This window comes from Pan paniscus, chromosome 5 (assembly GCF_029289425.2).
Source record: "Pan paniscus chromosome 5, NHGRI_mPanPan1-v2.0_pri, whole genome shotgun sequence".
NCBI lineage: Eukaryota > Metazoa > Chordata > Mammalia > Primates > Hominidae > Pan > Pan paniscus.
In genome coordinates, this window is record NC_073254.2 from 78,810,603 (window position 1) to 78,832,542 (window position 21,940).

General features: G+C 35.6%; 1 protein-coding gene across 1 annotated transcript in view; it reads right to left on the bottom strand.

Moving 5' to 3' along the window:
• Nucleotides 1-21,940, bottom strand: part of LOC100974207 (eyes shut homolog) — a 1,877,183-nt gene that overhangs the window by 230,614 nt on the left and 1,624,629 nt on the right. Inside the window, exon 34 of the mRNA XM_063605324.1 lies at nucleotides 20,420-20,640. Coding sequence (XP_063461394.1) covers nucleotides 20,420-20,640 — 221 coding nt within the window. The remainder of the gene's footprint in view (nucleotides 1-20,419; nucleotides 20,641-21,940) is intronic.

Here is a 21,940-nt window from a genome sequence, read left to right on the forward strand (position 1 = left end):
TCTCACATTGAGCACCTATAAGATCTATGTTCTTTGACCTATGGGTCTTTAGTGTGAACTCTAGGTTCATTTTTCTTGCTAGTAGCAGGAATTTTCAAACACTTATCTTCCATCTGTAGGTGGCAGTAAGTTATTAATGTTTTTGTTACTCTGCCCAGTGGAAGGAAGATTAAATCTGGTTTAAGAGAAACAAAATATAAAGAGAATGTTGTTCTACCTTTGGGCCAGTATAAAGAACAGTAACAGTTTTTTTTTTCCAGTGGAAGTTTAATTCCTTCCCCCATTTTAATTTGAAGTAAAATTGAAATACTTAATGCATTCTCAGTAGACTCTCTACTAGCTGGGATGAACTTATGTTCACATCAGAATAAACAAACCTAGAACAACAAGGAAGAGTATTGTATAAGTCAGCAGCTGAAGAAACCCACTGTTTCTTAACGCTGCGCATCTTAGCAAGATTAGTTCAGATCTTAAAGCCTACTGTTATATTTATATTAAGCAATGGCATTTTGCTTTCAAGTATATGCATACAAAACATCAAATAATTATTCTTCCAATTCCACAATAAAAAAGATTTCTTCTGAAATCACTTGCTGATTTCCCTCCTGTGTTTAAAAGAAACAAAAAACGACCACAAACACAACAGGAAAAGGAATTGTTGATTTGCAATTCTTTTCTGCCTTGTCTTTTGCCTTGTGGTAGTTCATATGCAAAACATGCTTTCTTACAGATGGAATCCACTAGTCCTTGCCATTAAGGGAAACACAGCAGGACCCAGAGAGGATTTGCTGAAGCTGAAAACTGACTTTATAATTTAGCTCTGAGTCTTGAAGCAGCATAAGTCACAGTATAAATCAGAACACTGGATCCAAAAATGTAAGGCAAATAGAGCAAAACATGAATTTCTCCCCTCATAATTTTCCTCTTGTTAGTACAATTAAAACAACAACCAGTTCCTTTATTGCTTATGATTTAACAGTTAGACAAGTAAAGTGACAATTTCAGGCTACAGTAGACAGAGCCATAGAAAAAGAAAAACAGCCAGTAAGATGAGGCAGTTACTGTCATATTATGCCAACAGATACTGCCAGGTTTCTAAAATAAAAACAATCTTCACCATGGTGAATACTTTGCACATTTGCTTAGTTTAGCTTCATGGACTCTTCCTATTGCAGTAAACCAGTTTATACTTATATCGTTCTTTGATTTCTCTTACAAAATTTAACACAGGCTACAGAGATTAAGTTGGCTATTTCAAAAAATAACTTTGGGATATATGCTTAACATTTCTACGTTTCCTGTGCTTACAGAATGCTTTTGGCTCAAAAGGGCCTTTCTATTTATGTATTTACCCTTTATAGGGTAGAATTCTTACTTTGTGTAAGATCGATAGTTCTTACTTTGTGTAAGATACTATCGATAAGTTTTGTTCCTCCACAAGAGCCATGAAGGCAGATATTCTGTCCTTTCTAATCTTTGTGCAGCTGGCAGAAGAAAAGGTCGTGTGATCCCACTGTGTCCCAACCTAAGATTTTCTGCCCCTGCTTTCTCACACTAATAGGTAACATTTATGCACCATTGTAATTTTTATTTTTAATTGGTTTGTTTTCAATTTTAACAGAGGATTTCACAGGTGCAAAGTGCATTTCATTTTTGATGAGCAGGGAAAATACAACCCTTTGACAAGCACCCAGGTATCAAATTGTCCTTCTTTCTCTTGTAATAGTCATCTGGTAATGTAACAGGTCTGCATGACAATGTATAAAAACTTATTCATGAGTAAAGAGCTTTTTCTATTTCAATTCTAACTTGCGTAAATCATTTTCTGTGGAGCCAAAAAATGGTGGCTGTGTCAGCTGTGTTGATTTGCCTGATTTTCATAAAAACATAAACAGCACCATACTTTGGCTTTTGGACCTTCCTTGGTATTTGTAAGATCTGGGGGAACAGCTCATTATAACTAGTAGTTAGAAAGTATGAGTAAGTAAGACCCAGAAAACACAGCCTGTAATAGTAAATATCACGAGTACCAGTGAAAAGAATCATGGGCATTTTACCATCAAATTGTCGAAAGAATATGAACCACAGAATTCAAACGGATTTGGGCTAAAATCCCAGCTAAGCTACTTATGCCACCTGTTCTGTGAGCTTGAGCAAAGTGTTTAACCTCAGTTTCATTATTTTATAACATAGGGGTTGCGATGTCTATTTTTAAAATGTGCACTAATGAGATAATTAAAGAAGTTATCCTTCATGAAGCATTGCAAAGCACTTAAAAACTGGTAGATGCCCATCAATCAATGAGTGGCTGAAGAAACTGTAGTATGTATGTACACAATGTAATACTACTCAGCCATAAAAATAAATGAATGAACAACATTTGCAGCGACCTGGATGAGATTGGAGACTATTATTCTAAGTGAAGTAACTCAGGAATAGAAAACAAAACATCATATGTTCTCACCGATAGGTAGGAACTAAGCTATGAAGATGCAAAGGCATAAGAATGATACAAAGGACTGTGAGGACTTGGGAAGAGTGGGAGGGGGCGAGGGATAAAAGACTACAAATATGGTGCAGTGTATACTGCTCAGGTGATGAGTGCACCAAAATCTCACAAATCATGGCTGAAGAGCTTACTCATGTGACCAAATACCACCTGTACCCTAATAACATATGGAAAAAAAAAACTGGTTGCTGCTCAAAGCAATAGCAACAGCATAAGAGCCATTTCAGTAGAACATGCCATAGGAAGCAGTAAAGGGTGAGAGTATACAGCAGAGGCTAAGCTGACTGCCTGAAGTTTAACCTCTGCCCCTTTTACTATTGCTGTGACCTTGGGTGGATTGCTTAACCTCTCTGTACCTTAGCTTAGCTATTTATACAATGGAGGTAACCATAGCTTGAACCGCATAGCATTGTTACAAGGATTAACTGAGATAATACATATAGAGTAATTAATACGGTGTAAGCAATCAATGATGTTAGCTATTTTTTTATTATTACCTTCCCCCTGCAAGGGGTTTATCTGGCAAGAATACAGTGGTTTCCCCTTATCTGTGGGGGATACAATCCAGGACCCCCAGTGGATGCTTGAGACTGTAGACAGTACTAAGACTTTTATATATGTATATATATTTTCCTTTTGGTACATACTTATGATAAAGCTTAATTAATAAATTAGGTAAGCAGGAGATTAACAACAATAATTAGCAATAAAATAGAACAATTGCAACAATATGCCAGCATCACTTTAGGTAAAATAAGGGTCACTTGAACATGAGTTCTTTGATAATGTGACAGTTGGTCTGATAACCAAGATGTCTACTTACTGGCGGGTGGGTTGCATATACAGCATAGACATGCTACACAAAGGGATAATTCATGTCCCATGGAGCAGGACAGCAGAGACTTCATTATGTTATTCAGGAGTGTCCCCAATTTAAAACTTATTAATTGTTTAATTTTGGAATTTTTAAATTTAATATGTTTGGACTGCAGTTGACTGCCAGTAACTGAAACCCTGAAAGTGAAACTGTGGATAAAGGTGGACTACTGTGTAGAAGTAGCCTGTATGGTGTTAATGGACAATAGAATATATTTTTAAAACTGTGGTATAGCCACATATTACGATGTTTCTGGAGGAGAGAGAAACAGTGACTTGACATTGGCAATGCTACCCAATGGTAAGAGGAATTTACTTCTCTCTGAATATTCTCATCAAAAGCATGGATGTGATCCTGACACAAGTGATGATAAGCAAGTTTGGAAAAATTTTTGGCGTTTTGATCAATTCACCATGTTTCATTTGGTTCTGAATCTCACTATTTAAATAAATTTGTGAATATTTTGGAAATGTAGAAATCCATAATTAATCCCCATAAGCAAAACAGAGGCTGCTTGTTGAAATCAACCTTCACATTCTCTCTTTTTCAACATTCTGTGCAGATATAATAAAATGTCCTTGCATTTGTATGACGTTTTGCAATTGAAAGCATTCCCATACATGCAGTTCTATGTCAGCCTCTTACAGCCCTGGGGAGTAATCCTAGCTGGTATTGGTATCTCCTCCCTCAAAAACAAATTTTGAGAGGTGAAGTGATGTGCCTCAAATCACATAGCTTTTAAGCAGCAGAGTAAGTTAAAAAAATCACTCAACAGTGTTTGATAAGGTTGGCTTTTGCAGCTTAGTTTTAGGTTATGTGAGATTGTACTGTCACAAGTACCACTAGAATTTGTCACATTATGAATTTTTTTCTGCTTTCACTAATTATAATAAAGAAAGACCTTTGTAACATGCTTTTTATATTTGTCTTCTATATTTATATGTGCTCTTTGGGGCTATTTTAGTTTGACATTTATCTGCCTTTTCTAGGAATATTCTGTGAAAAAGACTCAGATATCAGAGAAAATATTAGTGCACATTATTAGAAGAGAGCTTCAGATGAAAATAAAGGTTGGTAGCTTACATCATAATATTTTCAAGGGCAAATACAATTCTTTATTTTCGTAGTCTTGGTTATGGGCTTATATGTCTGCATCTGAGAGACAACAAAAGAATCACAGCTGGATTTGCAAGATGCATCTAATTGGGGAAAAATGCAGGGGTATGTGTGGAAACTTTTTTTTCTTACTCCAAAAAGTGAACTCAAAAATAAAAGCACCTGTGGAATTGAGATTTGAGCAAGAAAAGCAGTGTGGGAAGATGGATAACCTTTGATGTCAGGTTGATTTCTCATACCTATGTGGTCCAATTTCAGTTTGAATATTAGCTATGCGATCTGCAGTTCTCTGTTCTACAAGGCTCGAAAGGTGAAGGCAGAATATTTCAGAGGTTTCTCGAAACTCTAATAAAAGACTCTCCTGCCAGATGACCCTTGATAAACTTCACTCTTCCTTTCAGTAAAAATCTCCCCCAGACAGGCTCAAAAGGGTTGATGATGTTCACCACTATTAAGTCTCCACTCAGCCATGCTAGGCAGCTCAGAAATTTCATTGGAATTTTTCCTTACTTGGCAGTTTTAGATGTTTGAGTCAGTAATGCAAATCCAAAAGGAGAAGAACTTGGTAGGAATATGTGAAAAGTAGGTCTATATTACACAAAGTGTACTTGTGGTTATATAGAAGTAATATGTAATTTTTACCTAATAGCATAAGACATCAAAATTGAGCTTGTGGTGATGATGCACAATAATATATTCCACTTATACATCTGTTTATATTGTTGTTTTTCTGAGTGTTTTCACAGTGATATATTTTTCAGTACAGCATCAATATATTTTATCACTTATATGTCATATTGTGGTATCCTCATCCCCCCTTAAGCTTCTTGAGTATAAGGTTTGTGATTTATTATTTGCATTATTTTTATGCCTTGCAAAATGACTAGCATAGTAGGCTCTCTTTTGATGTGCTTGTAAAACTGACCTGAGTATGGATGTTTCTTTGTCTAAGGACAATTTCATAATACAAAATCAATACAGATGGTAACACCAGTAAAAATCTTAGAAACCAGATTTAAAGTATTCCTAACCTGGCTTTTATGAGTTTGCATTTAAAAAAGAGCATGAGGAATTTTTGTTTATTTCCACTGTCTAAATTCTAAGCAGAGAGAATAGCCTAATGGATTTCTGTAGATTAGTTTAAAACTAACAAATAGGGAGTAAGTATTCTGTAAAATCCCTGTAATTATTATAGAATCCTTAAATAACCTCAAGCAGTACTATTGGGACTTATTTTGTTCTCTGAGTACATATCATTAGGATAAAAATAAACAAATTTGAAGCTAAACAAAGATTTGAAGATCAACAATAAATTAACTTGATATATTTGCAGTGGCCAATCCATGTCTGTGGGGACTGGACACATCAATCAGTGCAACATTGAGAATCCCTGTTCTTCATCCCCCACAGGACCAGTCACATAATCTATGGGGCCCAGTTCAAGATGACAATGAGGAGTCCCTAATTCAAAAAGCATTACAACAACTTTTGACTCTCTGTTGTAGTCTCTCTCTCTCTTGCAAGCTGTTACCACGTTTTTTATTTGCTGTTTAATGCCATTCATTTTCTCAGTCATGAGGACACTCATGGGGTGAGAGCAGAACTTCACAGGCAACTGAGACCCTGTCCCGAGTTGAGCACAAGTGGTGTATGTACCCAATCCTGACTCTCCCTATGTCCACACCCAGACCCCTGCTACGAGTGGAGATGGCCGTGGGTTATTGGGTTGGAGAGAAAAAGCAGGTAGCTGAGAACTTTCCCTGGAGACATGGCGAGGTGGTGAGAGTGGGACTAAATGTAATCTGTGACTCCAGGGCCCTGACACCTGCAGAATTGTTCTAACTTACTTCACTTACAAAAGCTAAAATTGAAGATATTATGTTAAGAATTTTCAGATGACCACTTCATAGCATTACACTCCTAGTGAAGGCCCTTGTGAGCAAGGTGTCCTGTGCTGCTGCACTGGTCCCATGTCCATGAAGCTGGCCATGGTTCCCAAGATAGAAGATCTGTGGGATGGTTCCGGCGCAGTGGCTCACGCCTGTAATCCCAGCACTTTGGGAGGCCGAGGTGGCCAGATCACGAGGTCAGGTGATCGAGACCATTCTGACTAACACAGTGAAACTCTGTCTCTACTAAAAATACAAAAAATTAGCTGGGCATGGTGGCGGGTGCCTGTAGTCCCAGCTGCTTGGGAGGCTGAGGCAGGAGACTGGCATGAACCCGTGAGGTGGAGCTTGCTGTAAGTCGAGATCACACCGCTGCACTCCAACCTGGGGGCCAGAGCAAGACTCCATCTCAAAAAAAAAAAAAAAAAAAAAAAAAAAAAAAAAAAAATCTGTGGGATGATGGGGCACATCTTGCTGACAGAGAAGTGATGTCCTTCTCCCCAGTGCTGAAGCAAGAGGGTTGACATTGTCTTTCTCCTTCTCCACTGTGACTGCTTTCTTACTTCAATGTGCACTTTGTCTTCATTTTAATCCACTTATTTTTATTTAAAAATGATGAGAGGAAGGAAACTGGAAGACAATTTTGATGAAGTATAATTTCATAATGGTAAAATCATGACTCATGCAAATACAATATGAATGCATGTCAAGATTTTATTTAACTCAGTGATTAATGAGGAAAATAGTAAGATGCCAACAGTAATTTAAAGAACGTTTGAGAAGCAATATTAAGATTGCTGGGTTGGATATAAAAATGGTTAATGTCCAACAGGACCATAAATTGTAACATTTAGGGTACTTTTTCTTTGAAACAAGTTATTCTCATTTCTACTGGACAAAAATCTACAGTTAACCTCCAACCTTACAAAGTTGTAAAGTAGAACAGGCAATAGATAGTCAAGCCCAGCAATGGAGAACTGCAGTGTGAGGACATCTAAGTAATCTCTTCTGTCTATTTCAATTTAAGGATGATTTACCTGTCAGTGTGATTTGCTCCATCCTAGCATTATCTGGGTTTTTATTTCATCTGACTAACATGTTAAAAGATTTTCCAGTAGCCCTCTATATGCATGGTAATAGATGTTTAATACATACAATGATAGAGTATAAAACAGGAAAATAATCCTCAATATGTTTAATTCAGCATGCATTCTCTTAATACTTCAATTAGATTATATACTTCTAGATTATAGAAAATAGCACTGGAAGTAGTCTAAGATTCTTAAATATTTAGGATTAGACAGGTCTTGGTGATCTTCAGTTTTCTCCGTGGGAGAAGAAAATGTCATTCTACAATCACGCATATAAATATTTGTGGCTCACATTTAGGTCTAGAACATTTTTGAGGCTTTAATTTGTGTTTCTAAGTGGATGGGTAGACTAGAGAAGGAAATAAAAAAGCCCAGAGAATCTGTGAGAGAGAAAAGGGGAAACAAATTAGTCAGGTGGCTATTCAGGCACAATCCCACCACATAGGTCTAACAGCCAGATGATGTCCTACCTCAAGACTGAACTCAAGTATTTTAGGCATGATTTTCTGCCAATTTTGTTGCATTTCAATTGTATTTGTCATAAGTTCTATTAATCTCAGACTGAAAAGACAAAATCACATATCTTAAAGCACATGGTAAGTTAGGTGAGATATGAAGAAAGGATTCTTGGTATTGAAACATACTAAACTCAAAGACTTTCCCAATTGTTGCTGTACAGTCTTCCACTATAGAAGTCTTCTAAAAGTAGAAACAAATTTCACTTGTTGGGCCTTTTTTATATCATTTGTTATAGCATTTCTTCACTCTATTTCTGAGAAAGAGAATGTTTTATGTGATGTTAATAGTTAATAGGTATTCCTGGAAAAATACTTTATTTTTCTCAATGAAATTAGTTTAGTTACTTCTAAGCAGAGTTGAATGGGTTCTTTTTTTAGAGGATTTCTTTTGAAACTCCAAGAGGGAGAAAGGAACATGTGACATTTTATGAATTTGTCTTAGAGAATTTTCTCCTTACCTGCCTCTTTTTCCCCAAGGAATGCTTATTACTATACTTGAAAAATAGCTTTGAAAATTCCAGTTTAGTTTAATTCCCCCTCTACACAAATGATGAAAGTGAGGTTCAGAAATGGTTAGTGGCATACTTAAGAGGAAGGGCAAAGCACAGACCTCTTGACTGTTAGAGTAATCTAAAATGATGAAGCTATAATTTTTATATGTAGCCTAGTCCTTATGTGTAAGTCCCACTGCTAAAAATAGTTACTAAATCATTCAGTTTAGAGAACTAATCTTTTTTTTATTATTATACTTTAAGTTCCTGGATACATGTGCAGAACGTGCAGGTTTGTTACATAGGTAGTGCCATGGTGGTTTGCTGCACCCATCAACCCGTCATCTACATCAGGTATTTCTCTTAATGCTATCCCTCCCTTAGCCCCCAACCCCCTGACAGGCCCCGGTGTGTGCTGTTCCTCTCCCTGTGTTCATGTGTTCTCATTGTTTAACTCCCACTTACGAGTGAGAACATGTGGTCTTTGGTTTTCTGTTCCGTGTTAGTTTAGAGAATGATGGTTTCCAGCTTCATCCATGTCCCTGCAAAGGACATGAACTCATCCTTTTTTATGGGTACACAGTATTCCATGGTGTATATGAGCCACATTTTCTTTATCCAGTCTATCATTGATGGGCATTTGGGTTGGTTCCAAGTCTTTCCTATTGTGAATAGTGCTGCAATAAACATACATGTGCATGTGTCTTTATAGTAGCATGATTTATAATCATGCTACTATTTATAATCCTTTGGGTATATACCCAGTAATACGATTGCTGGGTCAAATGGTATTTCTCATTCTAGATTCTTGAGGAATCGCCACACTGTCTTCCACAATGATTGAAGTAATTTACACTCCCACCAACAGTGTAAAAGCATTCCTATTTCTCCACATCCTCTCCAGTACCTGTTGTTTCCTGACTTTTTAATGATCGGCATTCTAACTGGCATGAGATGGTATCCCATTGTGGTTTTGATTTGCATTTCTCCAATGACCTGTTATGATGAGTTTTTTTTCATATGTTTGTTGGCCGCATAAATGTCTTCTTTTTGCCCAGAATCTACAAGGAACTTAAACAAATTTACAAGAAGAGAACTAAACTTTATTATTTGTGATGAAACAAATGCTTGATTTACATTTCAGATCCTAGGAGAGAGAGCATTGAATTAAAGTCTAAAAAATTAGAATTTATCCTGTCTTTATAATTAGTGCCGATTTGAACCAATATCTTAATTCATTTATACTCCATTTTATCATTTTTGAAACAAAAACTTAAAACTATATTATAAAGATATTTTAAGTAGTAACGTCATTTTAAGATAAATTCGTATGAGAACAATGCAACTATGCATATCCCAGCACAGACAACACTTGGTAATTATTAGGTCAATGGCAGTTAGTGGTGGTAGTATCTGGACAGTACTTGCTTAAAGCCATGACTGCATTTTACTGTCAGTAACCAATACCCAAATTTATTTTCCAGTGTTTTCTCATGTAGTTTATATACTCTCAAGTCTTTACCAAGTGTTAAGTTTTGGCTTCAAATCACTCAAGGTTTAAGTAGGCAGGTGGGAACAATTTTTACTTTATTTTTCTAGAATAAAAGGTTAAGCAGTTTTCTTAAGGTACAATATCTACCAGCAAATGGGCCAGGAAAAAAATGTAAGGCTTGTGAACTTTGTTTACTACTCAACCAAAAGGATTGGTTTGTTTTCTTTCTAAATTAATCACTTAAACTTGTTTTTTAAGAATATTGTAAACCCAAAGCCAAAGGATTCTGAATATCTCACATTTTGTTCCACGTTTAACTTTGCTCTGTTTTCATTTTGTTTGTCAAGCTTCTCACACAATTTTAACAGTGGCATGTTTAATTATATGTAAAAATCATAGTGGTTAACACAATTTACCATTTTTACGCATTTTTTTGGTGCATAAATTCAATCTGTAAGTGGTCAAAAATAAATGCTTCTATTTACAAAATAAACAGGCTTTAACACATCTTTTCCTACTAAAAAAAACCATTAATAAATAGTTTTTGAAGGAAAGCAAAACAGTCAAAAAAACATATTAGCAGGTCATATTTAGAGTGCTTGTTCTTTGAAGAAGAGAGTGAGGGAGAGATACTATTAGCATTCTGTTAAGAAAGGAGAGAAAAGATAGTTTTCAGATGGGATTTAAGCCAGAGAAGTCTCTTATGCCCAGGAAGATCAATCAGGGTAAATGAGTTCTCCGTGTATTATTACCTAAGGGTAGAGAAAATTAAAGATGAGATTTTTTTCCCCCTACTTGTTTGACCTTGCTGCATAAATATGATATAAAAATATGAGTGGAATTTGATAGTGGTCTTTTCCATTGGTCAAACCTTGAAATTTTAACTCTTTGAGGCTTTTCAAATTTGGTATAAGGAACACAATTTCTTCACACTTAATCTTATTTGTTCTTATTAAAATACAATTGTATTTGTAATCATGACTTTAATACAACACTTATTTGCCAAAGATCTATCAATAAATGATTTCTGCCCTGTGAAAACAAATGCCCAGCACTTGTTGCTACACTCAAGGATGGCAGTAATAAAAGTGGTTAGAAAATCAATTTAAACTGCATTTGTACTTTACCATAGAGCTGGTGACACTTACATTGGTAAGAGTTACGCTCTTCAAATATGTGATCCACTTTTATAAGCAACTAAAAACCCTACAGCTTCAGTCACACTCTCCAAAAAAGAATAAATGACCTCACATCAATCCATTTTCACAAGACCTGGCACTTGTAGAATGGGGGAAAGAAATGAGACAAAAAAAAAGATAAACAATAGAAATTGTGAAACCTAGGCTGTTTTAACCTAAGCTTGCACTTTATGTGTATAAATGGAAAAACACAATTTGTTCTGCATGCCTTAATGTTTTACAAACTTGAGATTATCATACACAAAATAGCATGTGGAAAAGGTTTCCATGTCTTATTTGTCTTTATGAATCCCATGATCATTACACTGCTTAACACAAAAGAGGCTCTACAGCACTCATAGTATAAAAGAAGGGGCAGATTGATGATATGAAGGACACATATCCTATTTTAATCAGACAGATTTAGATCAAAATAATTTCTAAACATGGATGTTCTAGAAAAAAAGAAAAACAGAAAACAATTACCACAATATTTTGTTGTGATGCGTTACTTTTTGTTTAAGTAACAGTGACCTAAAACAGGCCTGTTTCTCCTTTTCTTCTTTTCTAATAGCATGTGTGTATTTGCATAAGTACTTTTTTGTTTATCACAACCTTTTCTTGTTAAACATTAAGGACAGCAGAGGGTTACAGTGAAGCAGCTGGAACTCCTATCTTCTGGTAATGCAAAAAGTGTCTCGTGTTCAGAAAAGATTCAAAACTTAGTAATAATACAAAAGGAGAGTTGTGTGTTCTTTTAATATCATACCAGAGCATTGTCTAATGGGCTTGCTTAAGGATTATGTAATTCTCTAAAAGGTGAACTTTTATTTGGCTCACTATTTACAGTTATATGTCACTCAATAACACTTCTGAGAAATGCCTCATTAGGTGATTTCATCATTGTGCAAGCATCATAGAATGTACTTATACAAACCCAGATGGCATAGCTTGCTATCCACCTAGGCTATACAGTATGGTCTATTGCTCCTAAGCTATAATACAGATCTGTACAGCATGTAGTACCAAAGCATGTTCTGAATACTGTAGGCAATTGTAACACAGTGGTATTTGTGTATCTAAACATATAAAAGATGTGTAAAAATACAGTATAAAAGACAAGAAAAATGGTACACCTATATAGGGCACTTATGAAAGGAGCTTACAGGACTGAAGGTTCCCCTGGGTGAATCAGTGAGTGAGTGGTGACCAAATGTAAAGGGCTAAAATACTACTGTATATTACCGTAGACTTTATAAATACCATGCACTTAGTCTCTACTAAATTTACAAAAACAAAAGTAATTGTGCTATGATGTTACAATAGCCACAACATCACCAGAAAACAGGAACTTTTCAACTCCATTACAATCCTGTGAGACCACCATCGTCTGTTTGGTCTGTTGTTGACTGAAACATTGTTATGAAGTGCATTAGCACTATTAATACTGTTAATTAGACCAGGACTCTGTGAAGTTACATGCTCACTTGTAGGCTGTGGTTTGATGGAGGCGCAAATGAATACAGACTGGTAGAAAACATCACAAAATTACATTTTATTGCCCTATGGAATATTAACTAGTTTTGTCTCTAAACCTTGCAATTTTATTTTAGCATCCTTTCAGTGCCTATAAAAGCTCAGTCTCTTGAATTCTTTTTGAACCAACTTTACCTTCATGCTGGTTGCTTTGTATAGGAGCTAAATGAATCTTTGGTATGTGGTTTATACAATTGTATAAAAATCATGTTTATAACTTTTTGTAAATTAAACTTTGACACTGGGTTTGAATTATCTTGCCAGAATCCTGTCTTAGAGAATTGTAGAGGGGAGTTTAGATTTTGTGGGGCCTGAAGCTCATATAATTTTGTGATCTTTTATAACCAAAAAAATTTTACAGATTCAAATGAAAAATTATACATAAAAGTGATTATTTATTTAGAATAGGAAAATAAATAACAGCAAATTACATTAATATTTGGAGATTCAGGTCTCTTTCTCTGAACTCTCTTTTTAATTGTACTACAGTTTTTGTTTTTTTTCAGGAGACCAGAGTTTTATTATTACTCAAGTTAGCCTCCTATTGTACTATAGTTTTAAAAATGGATACACAATAATTGTGTAAAGGGCTAAATATTATTATATATTACTGTACATATGCAGTAATCTATATATAATACAAATTATGTATAATAAAAATTTTACATATTTATGGCGTACATGTGATATTTTGATACAGGCATACAATGTGTGATTATCAAATTAGCATAATTGGAATAGCCATCACTTCAAACATTTATAATTTCTTTGTGTCAAGAACATTCCAAATCTTATCTTTTAGCTGTTTTGAAACATGCAATAAATTACTGATAACTAATAATTTATCAATAACTAATATATTTACCCTATTGTGCTATCAAACACTAGAGCTCACATGGAGATGCTTCCTGATCGCAACTTGTTTTCCCTTCCCAAAGGAAATTGTGAGAAATTATTGCAATTCCTAGCAACTCCCAATCCCAGAAAGACATGTACAAGGTTGAGGGCCTCTTAAGCTTCATTAGCTTCGAGGTAAGCCAGCTCTGCTACTGGGTGAGGGGATGTCAGCAGGTAAGGAGCTGTGAAGGACTGGGTGGAAAGAAACAAACCAGAGAATATTTTCCCCCTCAGGCAACCATGGAGTGGCCCTTGGAGCAAGGCTTTGTGAGGACTCCTGCATGTATCTGACAAGAGATCCAGGACTGAGTTTGTGTGTCAGGGAGTACAAAATCAATACAGAACCATAATGGCACCAGCTTATAAGAAAACCTTTCGATATTTTTCAGTCAAATCCCTCCTGTCCCAAGCCAGACCCAAACCTGGAGAAACTAGAAAAAGAAGAGGGATAGAAAGAAATCAAGAATGCATTACATTCCTTCCCCACTCTAAATTCTTGAACTTGAGGTTTGTCCAACCTGGCATAGGGCTGATGACCACTAAATTGGATATGAGACAGAAGTTTTTAATTGGTGTAGTCTGAACCAGATGATTTAATATGTGAACATACATAGAAGGCTCTGGAACCTGCAGGATATTCCAGTAAGGGAAAATAAAGTGGAGACCAACAGAGTATGTACACCATCAATGACAGAAGAAAACATTCTTTTGATACTCACACCCTAGAGACTGAGTTCAGTGAATGAATTATGTAGAAAATACCTTAAATACTCAATTAATTAACATAATGAGAAAGATAGGAAAAACTATGAAATCATTTATGCTTCTAAGTTCTTACCGAAAACCTGGTTAGCTTTCCCCCCGACCTGTTTCTCTAGCAAAAGGGCTGCCCACAGTGGGAGATGTTTGGAGGTTCACTGGTAAACTTTTACATTGAGAATAATCTAACTAAATATAAAATAGTCTTCTAGCGCAAGGGACACTTAAATCCTGTGTACAATTTCAAGAATGTAGACTACAGACAGAAAGTGTAGCAGTTAAGAAGAAGGGTTAAATATTTGAAAATGTCATTAGTCTAAATGTGTGGTAAGAAATTGATCTGAAATAGGCTCTTTTTTCCTGTGGTATTTAGAAGAATAGGGTAGACTGCTGAGCTAGATTTGGGGTAATCTGGGTTAGATAGCGAGTAAAAACTAAAAGATCTCAGCAGGTGATTCCTAACGACATGACATTGTGAAATGACAATGAAGACAAGCAAAAATTTTGTGAGGGGTTGCAACTTATTACAGAACAAATGGAAAAGCTAAGACCTGATATCCTGTCTTTATGCTGTGTAACAGTTCTTACTATTGCAATTTCAAATTCAATTTATGCCTCCTACCTCATTTTGAAGTGCTAAATGAGTTGGAAACTGAAAACCTCAGTAATCACAAAAAAACTGCCTTCTTTCTACAAATGTTTAAAAAAGTCTATAAAATGAGATAATAGGGAAAGATGGATTGAAAGTAAAGAATAAAGGAAAGAAACTCACCTCTGTTCACATGGGGTACTGAGAATAATGATAATTTCTGAATGCTAAACAAATACCCTGTTTGAAGCTTGCTTAATATGGAAAAATTATTAATATGAATTGGGGTTGATTTCCTTAGTCTAGCTCAATTAGTTGAATAACACTAATTTACCCATTTGTTGCCCTAGTGCAGTGGTCTGCAAATGATAGCCCTTTTGCCAAATCCTGCCAGCCACCTATTTTGGTAAATAAAGTTTTATTGGAACACAACACAGTCATATCCCTTTGTTTACATTTACACATCTGTGGCTGCATTCCTGCTACAATAGGAGAGTTAAGTTATTGCAATACAAAGGCTGATATTTGCTATCTGGCCCATTACAGAAAATGTTTGCTAGCCTCTGCCTTGGAACATGGAGGATAGCACTGGTTAATGATGAATAAAAGCTATGAGAACAGCTAGAAGCATAGAAAGCGGATTCATTGAGATGTGGAAATTATTGACTTTCACTGCATGATAAAATACATTTATATGTGCTTAGCTCCTGGTAAAATTAAGAATAAATTTGAAATTAGTGTCTCAATAATTATTTACTGTAATGTCAGTGATGTAAGTTTCTAGTGTCATGGTTGTATAGGGTATATTCCCAAACCTGATGCTCCTTTTAATTACTGTTTAACTTATTTAAAAACATATGGCTCAGAAAGGGGAAAGTGATGTAAATATTATCTGTTTAATTTACTAACCTTCCTATGCCCTTTTGGAAACAGCTTGTTTTAAGTCCGTAGAGATTTGGATACTCAGAATAAGCCTTCTGTATCACTTTCTAAACTGAATTTCACTACATGCAATTTGGACTTCTCTGAAATGAACAACCACAGGGGTTTGAAAATTCTACTACAGATTTATAACAAAATGGAAAAAGATTGGACACTGTCCAGAAACGTGTGATGGTACTCAAAGCAGAATAACATTTGCTCAGTAAAGTTGCTGAAGTGTTACTTTCCTTAATACTTTTCAACATGAAATTTGTCTTCTTGTAAGCAGATTACATTCATAGACAGTGTAGGAACAGCACTTTACAGCAGTAAATTAGATCAACCAAGGTACAAAAATTAGTGATGATTTTGCTTACAAATATCCATTGTAACAGTATTTCATTTTGTGAACCCTAAGGTCTAACTCTATGGCACTGAAACTCTGTTCATTCACTACCCCACTCTTGTGTAGAGAGCCAATTTCTTTAGGGGTTATCTCATACTATAACACTATTATTCTTCACTTATTGGGGAAAATAGGCATGCATTTTCAGGAGGTACAGATTAGAATGCTCAAGAGTGTGTGTGTGTGTGTTGAAAAATCTCTCTTTCTTAAGGTTCTCATATACTCCATTAGGAAGCATTCCCCAACCTTTCAATTAGAGTCCTGGCCTAGAACAATTAAACTGTGATGAGAAATTGTTATGTGCATTTCAAAGTAAAACTTTATGCATACATTCTACAGTATTAAATCATCAGTATCTGTGTATTTTGAGGGAAGCAAGCAGAGAGGTAAAAGGGCTTTCTTCCTGTCTCTGTAATAATCACTCTTTTATTCTGAACATAAACAGTCTATTACTTTGAAAATAAAGTAATATAACTTGTAAGCCTATAAGGAATTTCATCAGGCCATCTTGTCCATCCTGCCTGAATCCAGAAAGGCTGAATATTAACACATCTTATTGAAATTGATCTGCTATTTTGAAAGCTGTCTTGCATCCAATTTCCTCTTTTGAGAAAATAGGAGGAAAGAGAAGGGAAGTTTAGAACTCTGCCTAGATGGGCTCAGGAGTGAGATCAGGTCAGATGGCATGGACTGAGGGAAAAAAACAGAGCCAAAGGATGAGAAGGACTGGAAGAGAGTAGAAGATTTTGGAGAAATCCACTTTATGATATGGCAGCAGAAAGAAAGAGAACCTTTGGCTTCGGCTAACAACATAGCTAGGAAGTGGGTTACCAAAATCATGAAGTCAGTTCAGATCCATTTTGTCAGAAACAGAATGAGGCTCACTCAGTAGCACAGGGTTTCTCTAAATTTCTTTGTTGGAAGACTCTACACTGCTCCGTGTATGCCAAGTGTGAATATGCATCTGTTGAGGGAGAGAGTTGGTTATGGTGATGGCCCTCTGTGTCCTACCTCTTTGACCCGTGTTCTTCTTAATGAGCTGAAACTGCTTATGGTCTCATTGGGAGTCTATGTTCTCCTTCAGTACATTTTCTGGTTCTCCTTTTTGGATTACTGCACAAACTGCTGGAGTGTTAGCTGTAGGGTTGGGTATTGGTGGGAAGACCAAAAGACAGCATTCTTATTCTGATAATCTCCTCCATGGTCCTATAGCTCTGTTTTCTTGTATTAAACTTCTGATATACTACAGGCATCTCTTCTTAGGATCCTTTCAAGAATTAAAAAAAAATTGTTCTGGAACTGGCCAACTCCAGTGTATTGCATGTTGGAGTACACAAAGGGATTGCAGGAATATAAGTCATAGCTGCCATGGAGCAGCATGTCCTGTATGCAACAGTGTAAGTAGTAGTTTACAGGAGCTGAGCACCGGCAATCAAAATAGAAAGCATGTTGTTCATAAGATGTGAAGAAGTGTTATACTTAATGATACACAACTGGTACATCTCCATGTGGCTAGCAGTATAAAGGGACATAAAGATCTGGAAGCCTTTAAACAGTGCATGCCAAATCAGTTGACCTTCCAGTAGATTTCTCTGGAGTTGTGGTTGAGAGGTTGAGAGATTTAGAAATGAGGATGGAAGGTGAGATAATGTACGTGATGAAGACTGACTGATACATTTTTTTGTGGGAAAATTTACCTTAAGTCCTGAAGAGCTGATAGAGCTTCCACGCTAGAATAAAAACTCTTTGTGTGTCTTGAATATACATCTTTGATTTACAAATACCTTGGCTCTCAGTTGGCTCTCAGACAATGTTTGTTGGAATAAGTCTAAGAGAATCAATATATAAAGTATAAACAAATCTAGGACTGCTTATATATACATCCTGTTAGGAAGATTATCTTTATTGTTATTTTCAAATACATATTAAATAACTGAGATTGGAATTAATGTGATGTTCTTTAATTCATGCAGATAAGAGGTTTACTTTATTTAACACATACTTGGCTTACTAAATATCAGAAAGTTAATGTCCTAAAATAAACCTTATCCTTACCTATTTCTCTGAGTTGGTAATGTTAGACACTTTTCCAGGAAATGAGAGTGTGTTAGTTTTCTATTCCTGAATAACAATATTAACACCAACTTAGCACCTTAAAAGAACACACTAACAGTTAACTCACAGTTTCCATGAGCCAAGTTTGGGCATGGATTCACTGGATTTTCTGCATAAGAATCTCACATTGCGGTAAAGGTATGGGATAGGTTGGGGGTCTCATCTCAAGGCTTGACTGGGGAAAGGGCCCATTTTCAAGCTCATGTGGTTGTTGGTAAAATTCAATTCTTTGCAGTTGTAAGAAGATAATCTCTTTGTAATATACAGCTTACACTTTATGTAGTCTAATCCTGGAAGTGACGTCTCATCGCCTTAGTTTATCGGATAGTCTGTTGGTTAAAAGCAAGTCACAGGTCTCACCCACAGTCAGGGAGGGAGGATCATACAAAGGCATGAACAATAACAGGAGGGGGATTGCAAGGGCCATAGTAGGGTATGTTCACCACATATAGGGAGGAAGAAAACACAATTCTTGTCACTTCTGTAATTTCATCAGTAATAAAGCCTCATGGAAAATATTTACTTAGGTTGAATAACACAAATATTTCAGACATTAACATTGTCAGTAGAGAAGGTTTTTTCCCGTTTCTATTTCACTTAATTCGACAGAATTGCACGTTCTTCTGCAGGGTCTGAAAGTTGCCTTGCTAAATTATTTTTGCATTATTAGATTTTGAAAAACAATTGGTATTAGTGGGTCCATTATAAAGCAAAATACTTATTGAGTAAAGCCTTGAGGAAAGTGATGATAGTCAAGGAGATACGTTCACTCTTAGCCCCCAGATTTACTCTCATTTAGTTCTTTAAATCTGTATCCATTGTACTTATGTTGAATAGGTCTATGTTGCTGTTATTGTACCAATGTATAAATGTGTATAAATTCACTGTGTAAGTCAGATACTTACACAGTGAATCAGAAGCCAAATTTCCAGACACTCTAAGAAACTCTCTCTGACTTTTCCACTAACCATGCCTTTTTTATTTTTTTCAAATTCATTACTGTCATTCTGCGATTGGTAAATATATCACGTTGACTTTATCATATCTGTCCAGTCCTCTGTTTCTTGTCTTTGCGATTTGGTTCTTTCTCTCTCTTTTTTTTATTTTCTATTCTAGTGATCACTATCAGAGCTTGTTTCTGTCTACCATTTTTAAATCCTGCTTTTTTGATAAAATTTCTCTCTTTTCTACACTGTGTATAGAGATGTTTATTTTTATGGAGTAATTATTGACTGCTTGATAGCTTGCCCCATGAAAATACTGAGGTTAATTAATTAAAATATTTCCTGTGCAATTTGGTCAATTTTTCCTTGACTTGAATTATTGTAAGTTGTATCTGTTTCAGCTTCCATTCTGTCATTATTTGTAGCCCCAAAATAAAGAATTCTCAGATGACTGAAGAAAATTGGGAATATGTTTTACACTGTTCAAATGAGACTCCCTCAGGGTTGATTCAGTTAAGACATTTAAGTGGAGCAGAAAGTAATTTTAATTAAAATCTTCTTAAGTTTATAAGCATGATAAATCTGCTTCAAGAAGGAAAAAGGATATAGGATTGCAAATAAAAAGAGAAAACAGATATAGGTAATTTTGTTTTTACCTCTAATCTTAGCAATCTAAGCAGATTCTTTTTTGGCAGATGAGTAAAAAACAAATATAAAAATTAATAAATATAAAAAAATTAATAAATATATCAAAACCATCACCAATGAATAATAGCCTCTCATTCATATTTACAAGAAGCTGGAACACCTAGATAAAAACGTGGATTCATTTGAAATTGCCAAAACCAGGTCTAGTTACCTAGTTACTCTCAGAGTCTGAGACTCTCTTGTCTCTTGAGCTACAATATATACATTTCTTTGGACAAACAAGAATTTACCACATGTGTGCATCATTTAGGTGATGCATAGAAAAACTTGAGAATTCTGGACTTGTCATTTTCATCTCTCAGAGGACAATACTGATGGCTTTTGTTGTTTTAAGAATTTGGAGTCATGTAACATAGGTTGGGAATCAGGAGACTAATACTGACCTGATGCAGGTGCCATTGTTGCGGCACAGATCATGAGCACACCAAGGGACGTGGCAGTTCTCAATATTCTTTCCATGTCGTGCTTCATCGATGATGAAGAATTCTTTGTTGTTTACTTGAAGGTCTAGAATGCAGCCCCTGAACCCATAAACAGGACCTGCTTTCTTATGAATTTGAACATTTGCAGGAATATGGCCAAGGAACATTGATTCAAAATATGCCTGTAGAAAAAGTAACAACAAAAAATATTATAGGTTGTTGTCAGATTATGTGGAAAAGATGTAGGATGTTTGGTTCTGTAATTGGATGTGTTTTAATGTGTTTTTCTGTGTAAAAGAGGTTGCTATTGTTGGCTAGTTTCATCATTTCTACTAGGTGGGGAGAGAGACTGTTTTAGAAAATGGTCCTTTTTTACATCTCTTTTTTAGCTCTAACAATATCTAATAATATTTAGCAGAAAAATAGACACTCAGAAAAACTTGCTGATTGATTACTTTGAAATTTTTTTTGAGCTGATGTGTTTGCATTTTAGTGTAAACATTACCAAATAATAACTAAAAAAGAAAATAAAGCCATGTTAACTAATTGTTGTTAGGGGTTGAATTGTGTTCCCTCCAAATTCATATATTGAAGTTCTAACCCCTAGTACCTCAGAATGTGACTTTATTTAAAAATAGGGTCATTGCAGATGTAATTTATTAAGATGAGGTCAATACTGGAATAAGGCAAAACTATAATCCAATAAGACGTTTTGGACATTTATAAGGACTTTTATAAGGACAATAGTCTTTTTAGGACTTTTATAAAGAAGCTTGGATACAGACCGACTGGCACACAGGAATATTGCCATGTGAACAAAAAGGCAGAGATCAGGGTGATGCATCTATGGGCTAAGGAACATCAAATATTGCCAACACCTTACCAAAAATGAGTTAAGAGGCATTATCTTTCTCAAGTCATCATATGGAAAGAACCCTACAGTTCTTTAGTTTCTAGTTTCCAGAGCTGTAAGAACTGTAAGACATTTCTGTGGTTTAAGCCACCCAGTTTGTGGTACTTTGCTATGGCAACCCTGACAAACTAATGTAATCATAATATATTATATATATCCTAAAATATGAGCAAAATGTACGGTGCTTGCAAATGGTGCTTGGAATGTTGAAAATGTTACCGTTTCCTTTCTCCCAAATTTGAACATAAATATGCATGAGAAGTAGAATTTTGCTTGGGTAATATTCACTTCCTTAATTCACCTTTTATTCCAAAATCAGATCAAGAAAAGACTCTTGCTTTGAGAAGACACAAAGAAATCACATCATCTTATTGGGATTACTGGCTAGCCATATGCAGAAGATTGAAGCTGGTCCCCTTCTTACACCATATACAAAAAGCAGCACAAGATGGATTAAAGACTTAAATGTAAAACCCAAAACTATAAAAACCCTAGAAGACAATCTAGGCAATACCATTCTGGACATAGGAATAGGCAAAGATTTCATGACAAAGACACCAAAAGCAATT